This window comes from Onychostruthus taczanowskii, unplaced genomic scaffold, assembly GCF_017590055.1.
Source record: "Onychostruthus taczanowskii isolate IOZ18803 unplaced genomic scaffold, ASM1759005v1 scaffold12, whole genome shotgun sequence".
Classification (NCBI taxonomy): Eukaryota; Metazoa; Chordata; class Aves; order Passeriformes; family Passeridae; genus Onychostruthus; species Onychostruthus taczanowskii.
Window position 1 is genome coordinate 5,392,654 of NW_024498351.1, and position 16,676 is coordinate 5,409,329.

At 38.3% G+C, this 16,676-nt stretch overlaps 1 protein-coding gene across 3 annotated transcripts in view; it reads left to right on the top strand.

The window, feature by feature from the left end:
• The window catches only part of LOC121331360, a 57,680-nt gene that overhangs the window by 19,712 nt on the left and 21,292 nt on the right, over window positions 1–16,676 (top strand). For 2 of the 3 annotated variants that reach the window (XM_041395714.1, XM_041395716.1), the window contains exons 11-13: window positions 2,086–2,197; window positions 5,452–5,554; window positions 16,440–16,479. In XM_041395714.1, coding sequence (XP_041251648.1) covers window positions 2,086–2,197; window positions 5,452–5,554; window positions 16,440–16,479 — 255 coding nt within the window. The remainder of the gene's footprint in view (window positions 1–2,085; window positions 2,198–5,451; window positions 5,555–16,439; window positions 16,480–16,676) is intronic. The other variant, XM_041395715.1, reaches the window with a different exon arrangement.

A 16,676-nucleotide genomic window follows, 5' to 3' on the forward strand; every position in this document is an offset into this window, starting at 1 on the left:
AATGGTGTGTTTTCCATTTCATGTATGCTCTTGGATATTATTTCAGACTGGATTATGTGAATCTTTGTCTCATTGAACAGACTGTAGTGCTCCTGCCATCTCTGATATCTAGAAAATTAATTCAGCCTGTATACTGTGCTCTCTTGAGTAACCATCAGAGGAAAGCTGATATGAGGCAGTTGAAGGCTGATAAACTGGTGTGAGAAGTGGCCTCTAGCCCATTAGGCATGCTTGTGGGCAAGATCTCTGTTTTGAAAATTACAATATATGCATTCAAATGTAGTCCTAAACAGCTTAATATGTAGAATTGTTTCTTTGACACATCAAAAGATTGGTGTATGTCAGCCCAGATAGAGAATAAGAATTAAGCTACTCTGATCCTTCTCAAAGGATGCTCTGTCGGCAACTGTAACTCATTCTGAAATTTTGACATCAGTTTTTTTACCGGTTAGAATCATCAAGTCTGGAAGAGGCCTTTAAGATCAGCAAGTCCAACCATCAACTCAGCTCCATCATAATTATCCCTAAATCACATCACCCAGCACCAAATCCAGACATTTCTTAAACACCTCCAGGAATGGTTACTTCGCGACCTCCTTGGGAAACCTACTCCAGTGCCTGACAGCTTGGAACAGTGTAAATTTTTTTTCTGATATCTAATCTGGATCTCCCCTGTCTCAGCTTAAGGCCATTTCCTCTGGTCCTGTCACTGCAGGCAGAGTAGAAGGAGTTGGCCTCATCCTCAGTACACCTTCCTTTTACGCATAGCCTTTTTCAGGCTAAACAACCCCAGCTCCCTCAGCCATTCCTTGTAAGACATGTTTTCTAGACCTTTCACAAGCCTTATTGCCCTTCCATGGCCATGCTCCAGCACCTCAATGCTCTTTCTAAAGTGAGGGGCCCAGAACTGAGCACAGGATTTGAGGTGTGGCCTCACCAGTGCTGAGTACAGGGGGACAGTCACTGCCCTGGTCCTGCTGGCCACACCATTGCTGATCCAGGCCAGGATCCACTGGCCTTCTTGGCTGCTTGGGCACACTCTGGCTCGTGTTCATCTTGTTGTCAGCCAGCACCCAAGAGACTTTTCCAAACAGCTCTCAGGCCACCGTGGCCCAGACTGTGGTGCTGCCTGCGCTTGCTGTGACCCAAGGGCAGGACCCAGCACTTTCCCTGAGTGAACTTCATGCATTTGTCTCTAGGCCATTGATCGAGTCTGTCTGGGTCTCTCTCTTTCAGGAGAATAGTCTAAGGATGTGATCTTCCAACTATCCAGCTTCCACTCTGTCCTAGGTTAAGTTCTGTCTGGTAGTCTCGTGGCAGCAAGTGCAGGAAAAGGCGCACAAATTTAATGTGCTTCATTTATACAGGTCAAATTAGTTGTTAGCCTAAGACATTGAACAGCTTTGGCAGGTTGTAAGATGACTTATTTTGCTTCGTTCTTGTGTACTTCTCCTTTACTTGTTTACTCATTATTGAAAGCAGAAGGGATTTGGCTATACATGTGTAAACAGAAGGGATTTGGCTATACGTGTGTGAAGAAGTCTTTTTGAAATAATCTCTGGTGTCCTTTTACTTTCCTGATTCTCTGTTACATTGCTAACACATGAAAGGGCTGAAAATGATCCACAGAATGTATTTTCAACTGTAGTATCTGTCACTGTAATGTTTCTAGATAATTAATTTAAAATAACTTAGTACAGACACAGTTTGTAAATTTAGTTACCTTAAATTAGGTGTTCTGTTTAATTTTTTTTATCTCATCAAAAATAAAGGTGGCTTCATTTTTAATGAATGAACACCTTTGCAGCTATTTACACCAATTAAAAAATTGTATTTTGTATTAATGTTCTGTACACTGCTTCACTATATCAGGTGCTGTGGTTATATTTATGACAACAATGATGCATTAACAGTGTCTTCAAAATGTTCCACCAAGCAAAATATGTCCTAACAAAATTCCAGTATTTCAACTGATAAAATCTTTTATACAACTACTTGACAGAGTTAACTTCTGTGGACCACAAAGGGCTACTTCAGATAATCATTTCAAGGCAGCTTACTAATAAAAAAAATCATTTGTTGCAGGACTCGTCTTATTTTCAGTCAGCTTGGGTATGAAGATTACAGTGCAGTTAACATACAGGTTTTAGGGTCTGAAGATACATATGGACCTCATGCTAGAAGGAGTATAGATGGTGTAAGTATGCAGTGGAGTGTTCTTAAACTTTTACTGACCTCTTTTAATCTTTCCATATTGTTATCTTTTCCACAACTTTAAAGGAAGTCATTATCATCTTGGGAATTTCACCCCTTCATGTTGTAAAGAACTCACTGTCACTACATAACGTACAAAATTAACACTGACAAGGTCTCTGCAGTATTGGGTCTTCCAGAAGCACTGATACAAAATCTTACAAAAATGTTGTACTTTCTTTTGATGGTCTCCTAAAGAAATACCATATTATAATAACTTCCGTGGCATAGACTTAAATTGCATTAGATGTAATGCAAAAAGACCACATTATAAATATTGCAATCAGGGAATCTCACCATTAATGCTGCCTGCACAGCTTCAAAATTGTCTGTGAGTACTTCAGAAATAATCTTCAGCTATGTAACTGTGCACTGTGAGTGCATATGTAAGAATATGAATGATGGCCATAGCCACTGCAGCTGTGATATCCATGGTCTGTTTTCCTAATCTAGAGAATGAAAGTCCTTTTTAAAGGAAGAAGACTGTAAATCATGTCCTCACTTAGACACAGTTTAAATATTTAGACAGTTTAGTTTGTTCCAAAACAGTAGCATTTAATTCTTCTTTGTCAGTGGCAGTCTTGCAAAACTCTTAAGGCACACGTGGCAAAACTTAGCTCTGAGTTTGTTCTTAGGAGTGCCGACATTTTATCCAACAGTTTGTATCGAAAGGAAATGTGAATGTGGTGTAGAGAAGGACAGTGGACTTCTTACTAGTGAAATTGAGTGTTCTTAGGGAATTGGTCAAGTTATATCTGCAGCTATTCATTCCAGTGCTTGAGTTTCAGCTTCTTCAGCAAAGCAGCAAAAGTTGCTTCTTGAAGACTGAGCTTTATAATGTGGTCTCTTTCATTTTAGGACCATAAAATCTGCAATTTTAAGTGTCTTACTAAGAGTGCAGAATCAAATTCTGAAACAGAGGAACAGATGTTCCAGGTGTTCAACTTGTTCTGCTTGTACCAACTCCTGCTCATTACACATTGTAATATATTCTTTAATTGAGTTGTTATATAGGAAGTTTTGTACAAAGTGAACAACGAGTTGAAGTAGAGCGGTTTCTTCCTCCTGATTGTTCAGTTTGCCTTGCTTATGGTACATTAAAGACATTTTTTCAATGAAAGAGAGTATCTGTAGTACTTTCTGTATTTCCAGCCTCAGTTCCCAGGTCTTATATTAAAAGTAAACAGAGTGTTATCGCCATTGTATGTGCTTCTCATCCATGCCTGAAACAGGATGTGAGAGCTAAGGCTGAAATGCAGGAAATCGCTCTATTGCCTTTCATGCTTCCTCCAGCATTTTAGAAGAAACTAGCCAGGGGAGCTTTCATCTGGAAAGCAGCCGTGGTAGTTTGAGAAAAAGGATTAGGGAGTGGAGTTTGCTTTTCCATTTAAAATACGAAGTCATGGAATCCCAAGAAAACATTTACTCATTGGGGCTTCAGGTAGGGATAGTGTAGTCACTTAAACACTCTCTTACCATGTCCTTCCATGCAAAATTAGACCTGGTTATTTGGGTTACAAATCACAGTACTCAAAACCAGAGCTATACTATGCTAGGCGGTATATTAACGCATAAGGAAAATAGTTCCTGCTTTGGAAGTTCTACCACCTAAATTTGAAGCAAAGAGGCATGTATGTGAATACCAAGACAAAGTTGAACAATATTTGGAGCTCAGTGTTAATGTGTGGTGTGGCTGGACTACTTCCCATGCACATCTGTCCTACTGGTGCAGTGGTTAGCCTTTGCAGCTGTGGGCTCACTGTGTCTCCCAGCCTTAGGTAAGCCTGTAGGCTGAGCTACTGTGTGGAGTACTGACTGTTCCTGAGAACACAAAATATCCTTGGGAAATAGGAAAAAGTGGCAAGCACTTCTTTTTCTCAGAGTTTTCTGCCTGTTTATGTGGCTGCTGCCTGTCACTCTTGATAGCACTTTGTCAGCACCAGCCCAGCCTGAGCTAGAAAGGGACCTGAATCAGCACTGAGTAATTTTAATGGTGTTTGATTTTTAGTATCCCCTGTTCTGTTGGGGAGGAAATAGTTATGACAGTGACACAGCATCAGTGAGTTTGTGGTTTGGACATCCAGGACGTGTTTCTTGTAAGCTGTTTTTCAACAGTACATTAAGCATTAGAATTTGCTACATAAAAGCTGTATGTGTTCTGTTAGTTTTCTGCTGTTAATTGATTTCCAGGACATTGTTCAGACTTTGTTTTGCTGGGGTTTTTTTTGTTTTAATTCTGATACTGTAAGATTAATTGCTTCAGCCTGTGTATATACCAGTTTTAATACTGGGTTCATCCACTCAAAACAGGATTCAGCTGATTTTCATAGACCATTGTATCTTGCCTTTGCAGGCAAGAAGGTGAACATGGAACTTTAAATGGACGGTTGATTATATGGTACAGTTTAGAACCAGAAAGCAGATGTTAATGCATGAGTGTTTTTTTGCAAGAATGTTTCTGGTTGGTTATTATTTTTAGTAATTTAATGAATCCTGTGATAGCTTTAGGAACACTGAATGTTAAAATTGTGCATTTGTTTGGTTTGTTGTATGGCTGTATATTTTTTGTGTATTGATTCCAATGGTAGATCCTTCAGTGGCTGAAAATAGAATTTTTGGAGAAGTAAAATTTGAAATAAGAGACAGTGCTTCATCTGCAAGGACAGGTGTTTTGACAAGAGTAGGGAGCACATTTGGTTTATCTTTAGAGGAAGCATCTGCTCTTCTCTCTGAAAACATGGTGGTTTTTACAAGTTCTGTTCTCACATTTATCTCCCAAGGATTAGGTTTGAATTCTTTTCTGTGGACAAATCTGCTTCCTTCTTGATGCTAAGAGAAGTGAACCTGGCGCTCTAACTTGGCCCCAGAGTACTCTCAGTGCTCTTAGAATAAGAGCAAAGTTTGTTTGCCAGTTCCACTGACAGTGAAGCCAAGTATTTGGTGTTGCTAGTTACAGTACTTGATTCTTGGAGAATGCTGGAGAACAGGCACAGTGCCCTAGAGACTTGAAATACCCAATAGTTGATTCCATGGTATTCCAAAATAAAGATAATGAAAAGCTAATAGCAAATTATATTGATGGTGGATAGAAAGTCACCGAATGATTTAACACAAATACTGAGCTACAATTATTCTTCATTTCTGTAAATTTAACCAATGTTCTGCATCTAAGCTAATCTAATTTCAACCCTTTTGAAGCAGGGACCTCGGGAAGCTGTTATTTGGCTTGCTGTACACCATAAACAAAGAGAAGCTGTAGAAGTCTTCTCCAAAGAGATTGCACCAGCTGGAACTGGCATGGGTAATTATTCATATAATCTTCTAAGAATTGTGAAGTTACTTTTTATTCTCTGAGCATGACTAGCACCCAAAATCTTAGTCGTGTTAAGCTTCCTTATGTTGTTCATAGTGAAATAATAATTTTTAAAGGTATGTAAGCTTGGTGTAAAAGTGCAACAGACATGAGCAGAATGATAAACTGAAAATCCTCCAAGTTTACCTTTGTATTCCTTTCAGATTCTTTATTCCTCCCTTGCTGCTACTGTTCCATACTGTTTTTTTTACCTTTTCCTCATCCATCTGTTTTCCTACCTGTGACTGCACTGATGTGCAACAATGATTTACTTTTTTACCATGTTCCTAAAACTTAGTAATGCTATTAGACTTCACTGCCAATAAACACTGAATGCTACTCAACTGGCAAAAATATACCTCAGTGTCCTCCTGTAACACTGCAGCTTATGAAGAGATGTGCAGTCCGAGAGTTTTGAAGGTTCTCTTCATACTTCATTAGCTGGTGTTGCCACAAAGGATTTTTATTGATGCTACTGTACTTCTAACTGTTTAATGTACAGCTGCTTGTGTAAGTAATAACAACGTTCAGGTATAATTAAAAAAATTTAATAGTGCATTGATGGTGCTGACAATCTGCATCTTAATTCACAGCGGGTATTAAGTACCCACCTTAAATTCTCATCCTGCAGTATTGAGTCTAACCTCAAATTATTCCATCCTCAGAATTTGATTTTGTGATGTATTGCAAGATTTATTTTTTCATTGATGTGTGAGATAAAATCAAACCACTGGAATTTAAGTCCATCTTAGTTTTGAGGGTATATTTTTGAGTATTTGCTTGATGGTCATGTAGTGTGAAATGATCTGTGCTTCTATCACTTGCCATATGGTTGTTCCAAAACCAGCACATTTGTTTTTTGTAAATATCATTAGTTTCTCTGAATTCTCTGGGGCGACCTACTGTGTGATAATTTTGAGCAAATTTTTTTCTCTTCTACTCCCAAGTCCCTTAGCTGTCACCACTACAGCGGTCTGGGTTCTAAGCTCGCTCTTGTGTTTTGTGCATAAATCATGAGTACTCATCCCACTTCTATTATCCATTCTAAGTTAATTTAAATTTTGACAGCCTGATTTGAGGACCAGAGCTTAGATATTTTGCCGTGGTTTCTGCATACCTTAATGAAGACTATATCTAGGATTTACATAGATCTTCAAAATTAAATTCCATGGACTTCATCTGAAGCTCTGAAGTTCCATAGCAAATCTAAAATACTGATTAATGGAGGAATAGTTAGGTTTTACCTTGCAATTAAGGAACTAATTTTTTTCCAGTTGGTAAAAGTTGTATAGAAGTGTGCACATTCTCACATTCTGTGTTGTAGTCTTTACAGTATTTGCAGAGAACAGTTTAATGCAGGTTGGGGCTTTCTTTAAAGTTGTATTTATAGAGACAAGGTCAATGCATGGTCCTCCTTTTTTCTTTTTTTTTTTTTTTTTTTTTGTCTCTACAGTATAGATATGATAATGTAGAACTACCTGTAAATACTTACTGAGATAATAGTTTAAAATTTTGCAGTTCTGATCAACAGGTCAGCATTTTCCATAGATGTAAGTTGCTTCTAAAGACTGGGAGTTTTCCTTATGAATGAAGGATAGTATTTTCAGTTGGACCAAACTTTCATTTCTGTAGCTAGTTAGGGAATCATCACTAAAGTAGTTTCTCCTTTTTCACAGTGGTTTCTCCATAGCAGACTAAGTAAAAATGTATTCTTACCATTTATTTTATGTATGCCTAGACAATGCCCTAGAAAGCATATTTTTGAAACAAAGAAAGCTGTGTGGATTTTAAAAATCATTGCTTATTTGTAAGGTCCAAAACTAATGGACCTGTACTTGTCTCTGCATTCTTAATCTGTGATTATTTTATAAAGCAATTGCTGTGTATTTAAACCTCATTTGAAGTCTGAAAGTGTTGGTTTTATTAAGGGTTCAGTTTTTTCCTTTTACCACTTATCTTTCTAGAATGAAAAAGTGAAAAATCTGCCCTGTGTGAGTTGGGTGAAATATGTAGAACTGAAATTGAGTTACTGTAACATGTGAACATCTGTGCCTTGAGGTGGCTGGCAGACTTTCAGTTCTTGTTATCAGGGCTTTCAGAGATGAAACAAATGCATTCCTATGTGGAATAGGGCTAGGCAGTCTGTGTGGATAACAGTTGGGGTGCTGAGTTTGTTTCCTAAAGGAGCAGTTAAAGCTTTCTAGAACATCCTGTAGAAGTTTTTCTCAGGAAAAAAAAAATCTGTTTCAATTCTTAGAGCTGCTGCTAATGAACAGCAATGGGAAAGAGGCTATTTCTGGAATCATCCAAGGCATCTGGTGATAAACAGCACTTTTCCTTGCCAGGTACAGGACTGCAAGAAGGTTTTTGGCCTCTGTGACATAAGTGACTACTGTCAAAGGCTATCAGGGCTGTTTACTGACGTGCTTCCAAGTGCATAGTCATTCTTTAATTTGTGGAAGATATACTGGGACTGCTTCATAGAGTCACTTCTTTCAGTTGCTGTTGTGTGGTAAATTCCTGTATTACCTGTGCCCATAAATTCTTATGTAAGCAGAGAAGGGTCAGATTTGGGATCTGAATGCTTAGTAAGCTACTTGTTGATGTGGAATGTGTTTAAAGCAGTGATTAAGAGCAATGTTTTTAATTTTCTTTCTTCAGCGAGATTTGGAATTTTGCAACACTGCCAAACAGTAATTAGTGGCGTACTAGTAACTGCATCAGCTTAACGATGCTTAATTTCTGACAGTAGTGTAGAATTCCAGACCTTGCTATGAAGAGCAGAAGAAGGTATTCTTGATGCTTAATTGTCTTAAAATGGGCAGCTCCACAGACAAGACTTGTAGGGATGGGTAGAGTGATCTTGGGAACACAAGCCAGAACTAAGACTGTTGAGATTGTTGTTGTCCTAGGTGAATTCTCTAGTAACAGCACCTGGTGTTTGTTTCCCTCCCCCTTTTCCATGAGCTTTTTCCCTCCCCTCTATTTCACTGGGACATTTTTGCAAATGATTACAGTTCTCCAGAGTGTCACAGCTTCAGTGAGGGGCAGAGCGTGCCCTGTGGCAGTGTGCCATAGGGTCAGTCTGTCCACAGGCAGAGGGTCAGTCTGTCCACAGGCAGAGAGCCCAGAACCTGAGCCTGGCGTGCCCTGTGTAAGTGCTCTGGGCAGTGAGCACCTGGGGTCCCATTCTGTACTGTGTTGCACCACCTTTTCTCACTGGACGTTGAATAAAAATAGCTGTGGCTGCTGTCTCTTGCATGGATAGAGCACGCCTGTCGAATGTGGCTTTATGCTTTGCACATGGATCTGTGTGATGTAACTACACGTGGCTTTGTTGTGCCAAAATGGTGGCAGTTGTGGGGATACACACCAAGTGAGATTTTAAGCATGAGTGGCTTTTCCATATAAAAATCCTTTAAACAGTGAAGTCCTGTGTTTCAGAGATGGCCAGCTTGGTCACATCCCTCCCAACTCTCCTGTTAGTTCGCTTTGAGGAGGTGATAGTGACTATGAGAGTCATTGCAAATAACCCTTCTTTCTTTTTCTGCATATCCTTTTAATGAAGAACAGAGGAAAAGCAGGAACAAATTACAAATCTTTCACAATGGACACCAGGGAGGAAGGAGAATTTGATGACTTGCAGAGTGATGTCACCTGAACTGAAACACTTAGTTCTGTTAGTTTTGGACATTTAAGAGTGACCTTTAAAAAACAAAGTGCACTTTTAAATCTGTACTGGACAGAAAGGAAAAAAGAAAAAAGGAAATATTTTCTCTTCTGCTTTGGCTGTATATAGTGGATGAGGAGTACTGTTTTTAATATTCTTCTTTCCCATCAGTAGCAGTTTGGTGCTTGTTACTTTTAAGTGCTGTGTAGGCAGTTGTACAGATAATAATCTTCATATATAGCACCTTTCATCCAAGAACCTTTAGCAAGCCGTGTGAGGATGATCAGCTAAGCTTTCTAACATCCAGTAGTATTGGAAAGTATTGTCTGCTTTACAGATGGTTTCCTGAGATAGTGAAGGAAAGCATAACCACAAAAGAATGTAATCAAGAGTGCTAGGTTTTGCTTTCCCTGTAAGAAATGCTGAAAAGCAACTCCACCAATATTTAAGGGCACCAAGCTGGCTAAAATTTAAGAATGGGGAGTAGGGGAGAAGAGAGTTTGAGAAAAAAGATTTGATGGTTCAGAATAAGGGTGGAGAGTCACAAGAGCTCCTGCTGCATCTTTTGTGAAATCCAGAAGTGCTGTCACTTCTGGTGTTTCATCAGGTGGTTTTAGCCTGCTAGTCACTACTTGTGGAGCTGTCAGCTGGAGTTGGTTGGTAGTTTTATTTTGGCAATATCATAATATGAAAATTACAAATTGTGTGTACAATAGGTGTTGATTTCTTTAATAAGCAGTACTAAAAGCCTACTTTTGGTGTTTTTCACTTAGGCTGACTTGAAATCACTTGAGTCAAAATGTTTTACCTATTTGCCTGATAAACTTCGGAGGGAGTTTTCAGTTGCGGTTTTTCACATTTCGCAGGGAGCAGCAATAAAATTAAAATAACTTTTTTTCCTTCCTGTAATTAAAAACCACATCATAGTAATTTTGTTGAGGAGTGATCTTCATAATGCTTCACTTCAGAGACATAAAACTGGATGTTAGGTCTTGAGTGTTAGATGGGCTTTTTAGCAAATTTAGGGTCTTAATGTCAGTGTTTAATAACTTCTTTGCAGCATATGACTTTTGGATATGATGAAATTTTGGGGAATTGGTATATGTCAAGGATAGTAAAACTCAAGCCTCATAAAAGGAGAGCATTGCATAGCTTCTGATCAACTTAAGAGTGCTTAAATTGTGATTCCTCCCCCCTCCCCTCCACACTAGTAGAAGGCCAACCTAAAGGCATTGTGCTGATCTGAAATTCCCAATTTCTTATGAAATTGTCATCCTCTGTATAAAAAGAAGGAAAGCTGTGTATATGTTGAAATGGGCTGAAACCTGTGTTTGTGCTCTGCAGTATGTGCAAGGAGTTAGACCTGCAAGAGAGAATTTTGAGATGTTGCATTTTTTAAGAAGCTTCCATCGTCAGCAATGAACGACTGAGATTTTCATAGTTATTCCCTGACTTTTTTTCCTAATTCTTTTTAAATTCCCATTGTAAGGCCCAGCAGGACATATTAGCATACTTTCACAGGAATTGTTTTTAAGTATTATTAACACTGCAGATGAGACGCTTAAGCCCAGAGAATTTGAAGTTACTGTATATAGACATGCCATGTTGGAGAGCGATTTGTTGTTTATTTTTTGTTTGGAATGGAAGACATTTACTGTAAACTTCTGTTGAGTGTGGTATTTAGTTCACAAGTTCAAATGCTTAATCAGTTTTCATTTGGATTATGCTGTTCTGATGAACTTAAAGGGATACATACTATAAAAAAAAAGGCCAGACACACCTTATCCTATCTTTTAATTTTTTTTTGCAGTTAATATTTGTGTTTAACCTTTGAATTGATAAAATTATTTCATTCTGTTTAGTCCTCAATAGTCTGAAAGTTGATAATGGCCAAGATTTTTTTTTATCAGCAAGCAGCAAGTTTGGTTGGCTTTATGCATGTTGGTCTCCTGAAAAAATAATAAGTTTCAATCTCTCTGTACGGTTCGGTCCTAATAGTGGCATCTTCACAGCTTTTTCCTGTTCTGTAAAGTGAGATTCCTATGCCTGGCAGTGGAGAATCCTAGACACTAGACTCAGATTTTTAAATCTGTAGTAACCTATGGGAGTTCAGTGCAGTTCTGCAACATTCAGCCCATTGAAGTTCATCCTCACTTCTTAAAAGCTAGCAAACCCAGACCTGGTTTATATTAGTCAGTGAAAATCTCTTCATTATGTACAGTCCAGTCAGCCAAATAGTTAGAATTTAAATAATTTCTGTTGATTTAATGTCTTTATGTTGTCTTCTTTAATCCAGATGCTTTATTCGGAGTGAAATGCAGTATAGAAGAGGCTCAACAAAAGCCTTACTGTGGGAATCTGGCGTTTATAGTTTAACGGGGCTTCAGTAGCTAAGAAATGTTTTACTAATAGCTGAAATCATGTGCTGACCCTTATTTCACATTAAAATGACCGGAGTTTGACACTAAGATGACAGCTGGTTAATACAACTTGAGATTTTAAAGTGCTTGAGTATATGTAAATATTTTGACTGATGTCCTAAGTGTGTTGGAAGATACTTTTAGAAATGTCCTTGTTGTAGCAGTTTACTGCAGTCCCTGTTTTTTTGAGAATAATACTGCAGAAGATAAACTATCTGCTGTTTTCAGAGGACATAGAATAATTAAGGACATACAATTGACCCCTGTAAAAAAAGGTTGTATGCATTTTATACTCGTGATCAACCATGTTGTAAGAACTACTGAGTATAAAACCTGAGATTTCAGATTTCTCCAGTGTGATCATTTAAAAAATAATGCTTGGCAAGCGGACTATTTGTCTGGTTTTATATATAAAAGCATGTTTCATTTCTTAGAATATGCAGTAAATACATAAATAACCTATTGGTTGAGCTAAATCAATCACTGGAAGTTTAAGGATCAAAAGCTGAAAGCTGTTCAGCAGGAGGCATTGCTGTAACTTGAAATTCTGTGAAACTTCAAAAAGGCACTTAAGTTTTATTAAAGTCCTTAAAGCTTTTTAGATTTCAAGTAGTTGGAGCATTTTCATGCTTTTTTGCTCCAAAACATTTTACAAAATGCTTCATACAGTCTAGCATCCTTTGTATATTGCATAATGGTTTATTCGGTTAAAAAATATATGGAATTGTACAGAAGGGTTTTTTTTTTGACAGAAGTAGATAAAAGAATAAGAAGTAATTATCCAAAATTGGGTGTGAACATTCAAGCAGGACTGGAATAGGATAGAGGGAATAATAAGGAGGCAAAACATCTGGCTTTTCCACCATCTGTAAGTCTAGTGGTGTATAATGAGAGCTGGAAGGAATGAGCGAGGCTTGTTTTGCTGGAAATTTGCATCTCGTAGGTTGATTGCAGGTGCCAACCAGGGTTTTTTCTGCTGTGGGGCATTTTACAGGGTGTGGTGTATATGACATAGATTATAATGTATTAGAACGTGGTGGTTCTACATATTGAAATAGGTGCTTATTTGGGCTGATTTTATGCATGTTTTATTGGGGCTCGTTATCAGTGGATCCGTTCCCCTGAATTGCCCCAACTGAGAGCAACATTGGTTTTCCCAAGTACTCTTTTAGTTTGCCTGCTACCTCTGCTCATTAAATTTATCCTGCTTTTTTTTCCAGCACAACGTATGTGATTTTTAGAGGAATTTATATTTGCAAGTCCATCCACAGCAGGGTTTTACAGGGTGAGAAAATAAAAAAGATTAAGAGGCAGCTGGAGAGGTAAAACATACACGGGAAACCAGAAATAGTCAAGCTGTTTTAGCAAGGAGTGTATCCTGATTGGGCTTCACCTTGTATTATTTACATGGATATCTGTTCCTACATCTCTGCTCGCAGGGGAGTTCCAGTCATGGGGTGTTAGTGTGCTTTGGTATTCTTGAGATTCCTCTCCATCCTTCAGATTTGCCATTGGACCCAAATGTTGGAGTCTGTAGATGTGCCAAAAGAATCATGGACAGGGACAAAGGAAGAAAACCTGACAATTAATTATACGTACGTGTATACGCAGATGATGGTTTGTTTTTTGTAAGATACTTGGGCTGAAAATGAGTAAGACATGGACTAAACTAGAGAAAAGAGTCATAAAATAAAAAGACAGGATAGGACTGTATGAAGAATAGTGCAGATTAATCAAAGAAAAGCACTTTCTAACTAATAATATATTTATTTCATAGGTTCAGTGTATATTTAAACCTTTAAACACAGAATCTGAAGGAAGGGTCCCATACCAGAACTTAGTCACCTAAAAAGGAGTAGACTTATCATTCTTACTGCCTGAAGTTTTTCCAACCATGTAATATATTTGGGAGTTAATAAAAACAGTGGAATCCCAGTGGTGTAATCCCCAGTACTCATTGGTTTAAATGCCCAACCACCTGGAGAATTTCCAGTTCTTAGGTTTGGTCCCCAGCCACTGTGAGAGAATAGAAGGCTTTTGGATCAAATGTTTGAATCAAAATAAGTGTCATGATACTCAGTTTGACGCCAAACAAACACTGTACCTACAGATGAACAGGATATAGATGCATTGAAAGGAAGGTCTCCCATCTAAAGGTAAGCACTCTATTTTGCAGTGCATCAGTTTTATGCTATTCTGAGGCACAGAAGCTGGCAGAGAGTGGTGGTGACTTCATTGGCTTGAAGTGAAGCAATTTGTTCGAGATGTTCAGTGGTGGCAGAGGTGACAATACTTTTGTCTTCCTTGAGGCACTAAGGAATGGAGCTCTGATGGCAAAAAGTCGTCATGTGAAGTTTCTGGGAAAGCAGATCAAGAGTTTCAGTTTAGCTGAGAATCTTAGCAATTTGAGACTGCAGCCTGATTGATACTCTCTACAAGTACAACAAATTGTTTGTGTCATTGTAGATAAAGATAAACCTTCCAGAAAGGAGGGAGAGCATCTGTACAGCTATGCAAGCAAGCAATGCAACATGAATTACAGCATGAGGAGATGTTTTTATAAGAAGTTTTCTTGGGACAGTGGTTGATCCAAGGAGATCATAATTTAATTAACAGAATTAGGTCTGACCACAGTGACAAGTTCACTATTACTTGGTTGTACTACACCTTCCATTGCCTTCTTTTGGTTTACTGGGGAAATGTAATGGGAATCTGAGACCTGGGTTGAGGTGAGGTGTAGTGCTGTTGTGCTTTTTACAGAATTAACAAACTGGTTGTGGCTTACAATCAGTAATTTAAGATTTGCTTTGTCTTCTCTGCTTGAAGCCTAATTAGGAATTTCATATAGATAAAAATTAAATTGGACTTAAAATTGTGTCCATCATATTTATATTTACATAAACAATAATCGTAGCATAGAACTTAATAGTGTTGCACCTGGGATATTGGTGGAGGTTTGCTCTGCAGTTGCAGGGATAGCTGTAGTACCTCCAAAGACAGATAGGCTGTTGCAGTATCTTGTGCTCCTGGACTTCTGAAAGACCAACTGAAGAAGGTTATCCTGCCCTTGAGGTGTGAGCAATTGTTGCTCTTACTTGGATTGTTTTCTTGTCTATGTTGAGAACTACTTTCTTGTAGGAGTCAAGATCCCTTGTGTGAAAGCAAGTGAATTAAGAGCTTTCTTTAAAAGCTTTCAGGAAGTTGAAATTGATGTTGGAGCAAAATCTGGTGTCCTTAATGAGCAGTTCAGCTCCCTAGCAGGAAGTGACCCATATGACAATCCACAGATAATTTAACTAGCTTTATGGACCTGTATTTTCAAAAAACCTTACCATATCCACCCTCCTTCCTCAGCAATCTAAATAAACAAACTAGGCACATAATTCAATAAAATCTCTACAGCTGATTTTGTTGCTAAGTGGCAGTTCTGCTTGCATGATTGCACAGGTAAGATATATAGGGCTGCAACCTCGCTGGATCATGTAAAATTGTGTAATACTTACGTAAGGGATTCTTTTGTTTTCTCTCCACCGCCACATTTCTTTTTAGCAGTACATAGTGAGCAGGGAGGTGGTTGTTTACTTGTGATGCTGTTTCTCTTGAAGGTTTTTTTCTTCTGTGTACTATAAAACATCAGGGATTTTTTTGGGGAAGTCGCTTCTGATGAGCATGGATATGGCAAGGCTGTGTAATCTGTGCTGGCATTGATACGTGTCCGCATTGACAAGGCACTGAATCCAAGCTAGAGCAGCCTTCTGTGGAGTAGAGCTCATCACTGAGCTTTAGTATCACAACAGCACAGTTACCTGGCTTTCAGTTTGCTTGGAGCACTAACTGAGGGCATTCACACCTGCAGGAGTGTGAAGCCCTTTTTAGCCAGAATTAATTTGGCCAAATATACCATCTGGGCAGCTTTCCACAGCACTTCTTTTAAAGGGACTGCTTAACATAGTTGTTAATTAATTCCTAGGTTAATGTAATGTATGCATTCTACTGTTTCTTTCCCCTGCAATACTGTTTGGAGCTCTGATGCATCTTGTGTTCCTGCTGTGCATGCCAGACAGAAGGGTGAGAAGCTATGCTCAGGATGAGGAGAGCAGAACTGTTTCTTTCAGAAATATTGAACTGGGCAGATGGGTTTAATGATAGTAGAGCATGGCAGCCTGATAATACAGTGCTGACTTAGCACAGATCTGTGCTTGTGCTAATGCCCTAAACACTTGAATTGCCTCTGTACCACAGAGAATGGCATCTGCAGTACCCAACACCTTAAAAGCAAAGTTAGTTTAAAAGCTGGAGAGAGTGATTCAAATTTAACAGTTAATCTACACAAGCAAAGTCATATTAAATACTAACAGAAACCATGGTTCATCAGAATTGTTTCTCTGTTCTCTTTGAAAGTAAATAAAACAAGAATGACAAAAAAAATAAGGCAAAGTTCTTTTTCTATCAAATGTATTACCTCACTGGTATTCGTATACAAAGTATTTGAAAGAAGATTCTAAAGATTTAGTTCACACTTTGCACATTTAAATTTTTTTTGTTAAAATTCACAGTTACATGTTTTGCCTTTTAACTTGTATAAAATGTTCAGTTTTGTTAATTTATGAGAATGTAATTTTCTAGAGATTTCCCTGCATTTATTAAAAATGGATCAATGCAAGCTATGGTAAGCTGCAAGCTCTGATGTTTTGAAGAAGGCTTTAACCAACTATCCTTTTGTGAATTTCATTTCCTTTTCTAGCCCCTGGCCTCACTGGAATTGTTGGAGGGCGCCCCAGAGTGTAAGTTAACTCCTGCCCATTAACTTGTTGTAATGTGTGATGGAAATGTTCCTACTGGTCACCAGCACAAGCTTCCCCAGCTTGGGACAGCAACCACAGAAGCAACTAAATCTTCCTGTGTCGCTCTGTGCTTAATAACTGATAACAAGATAATAGTGCTATACGATATGCATGCAAATAGTAAAATTCTTTATTGA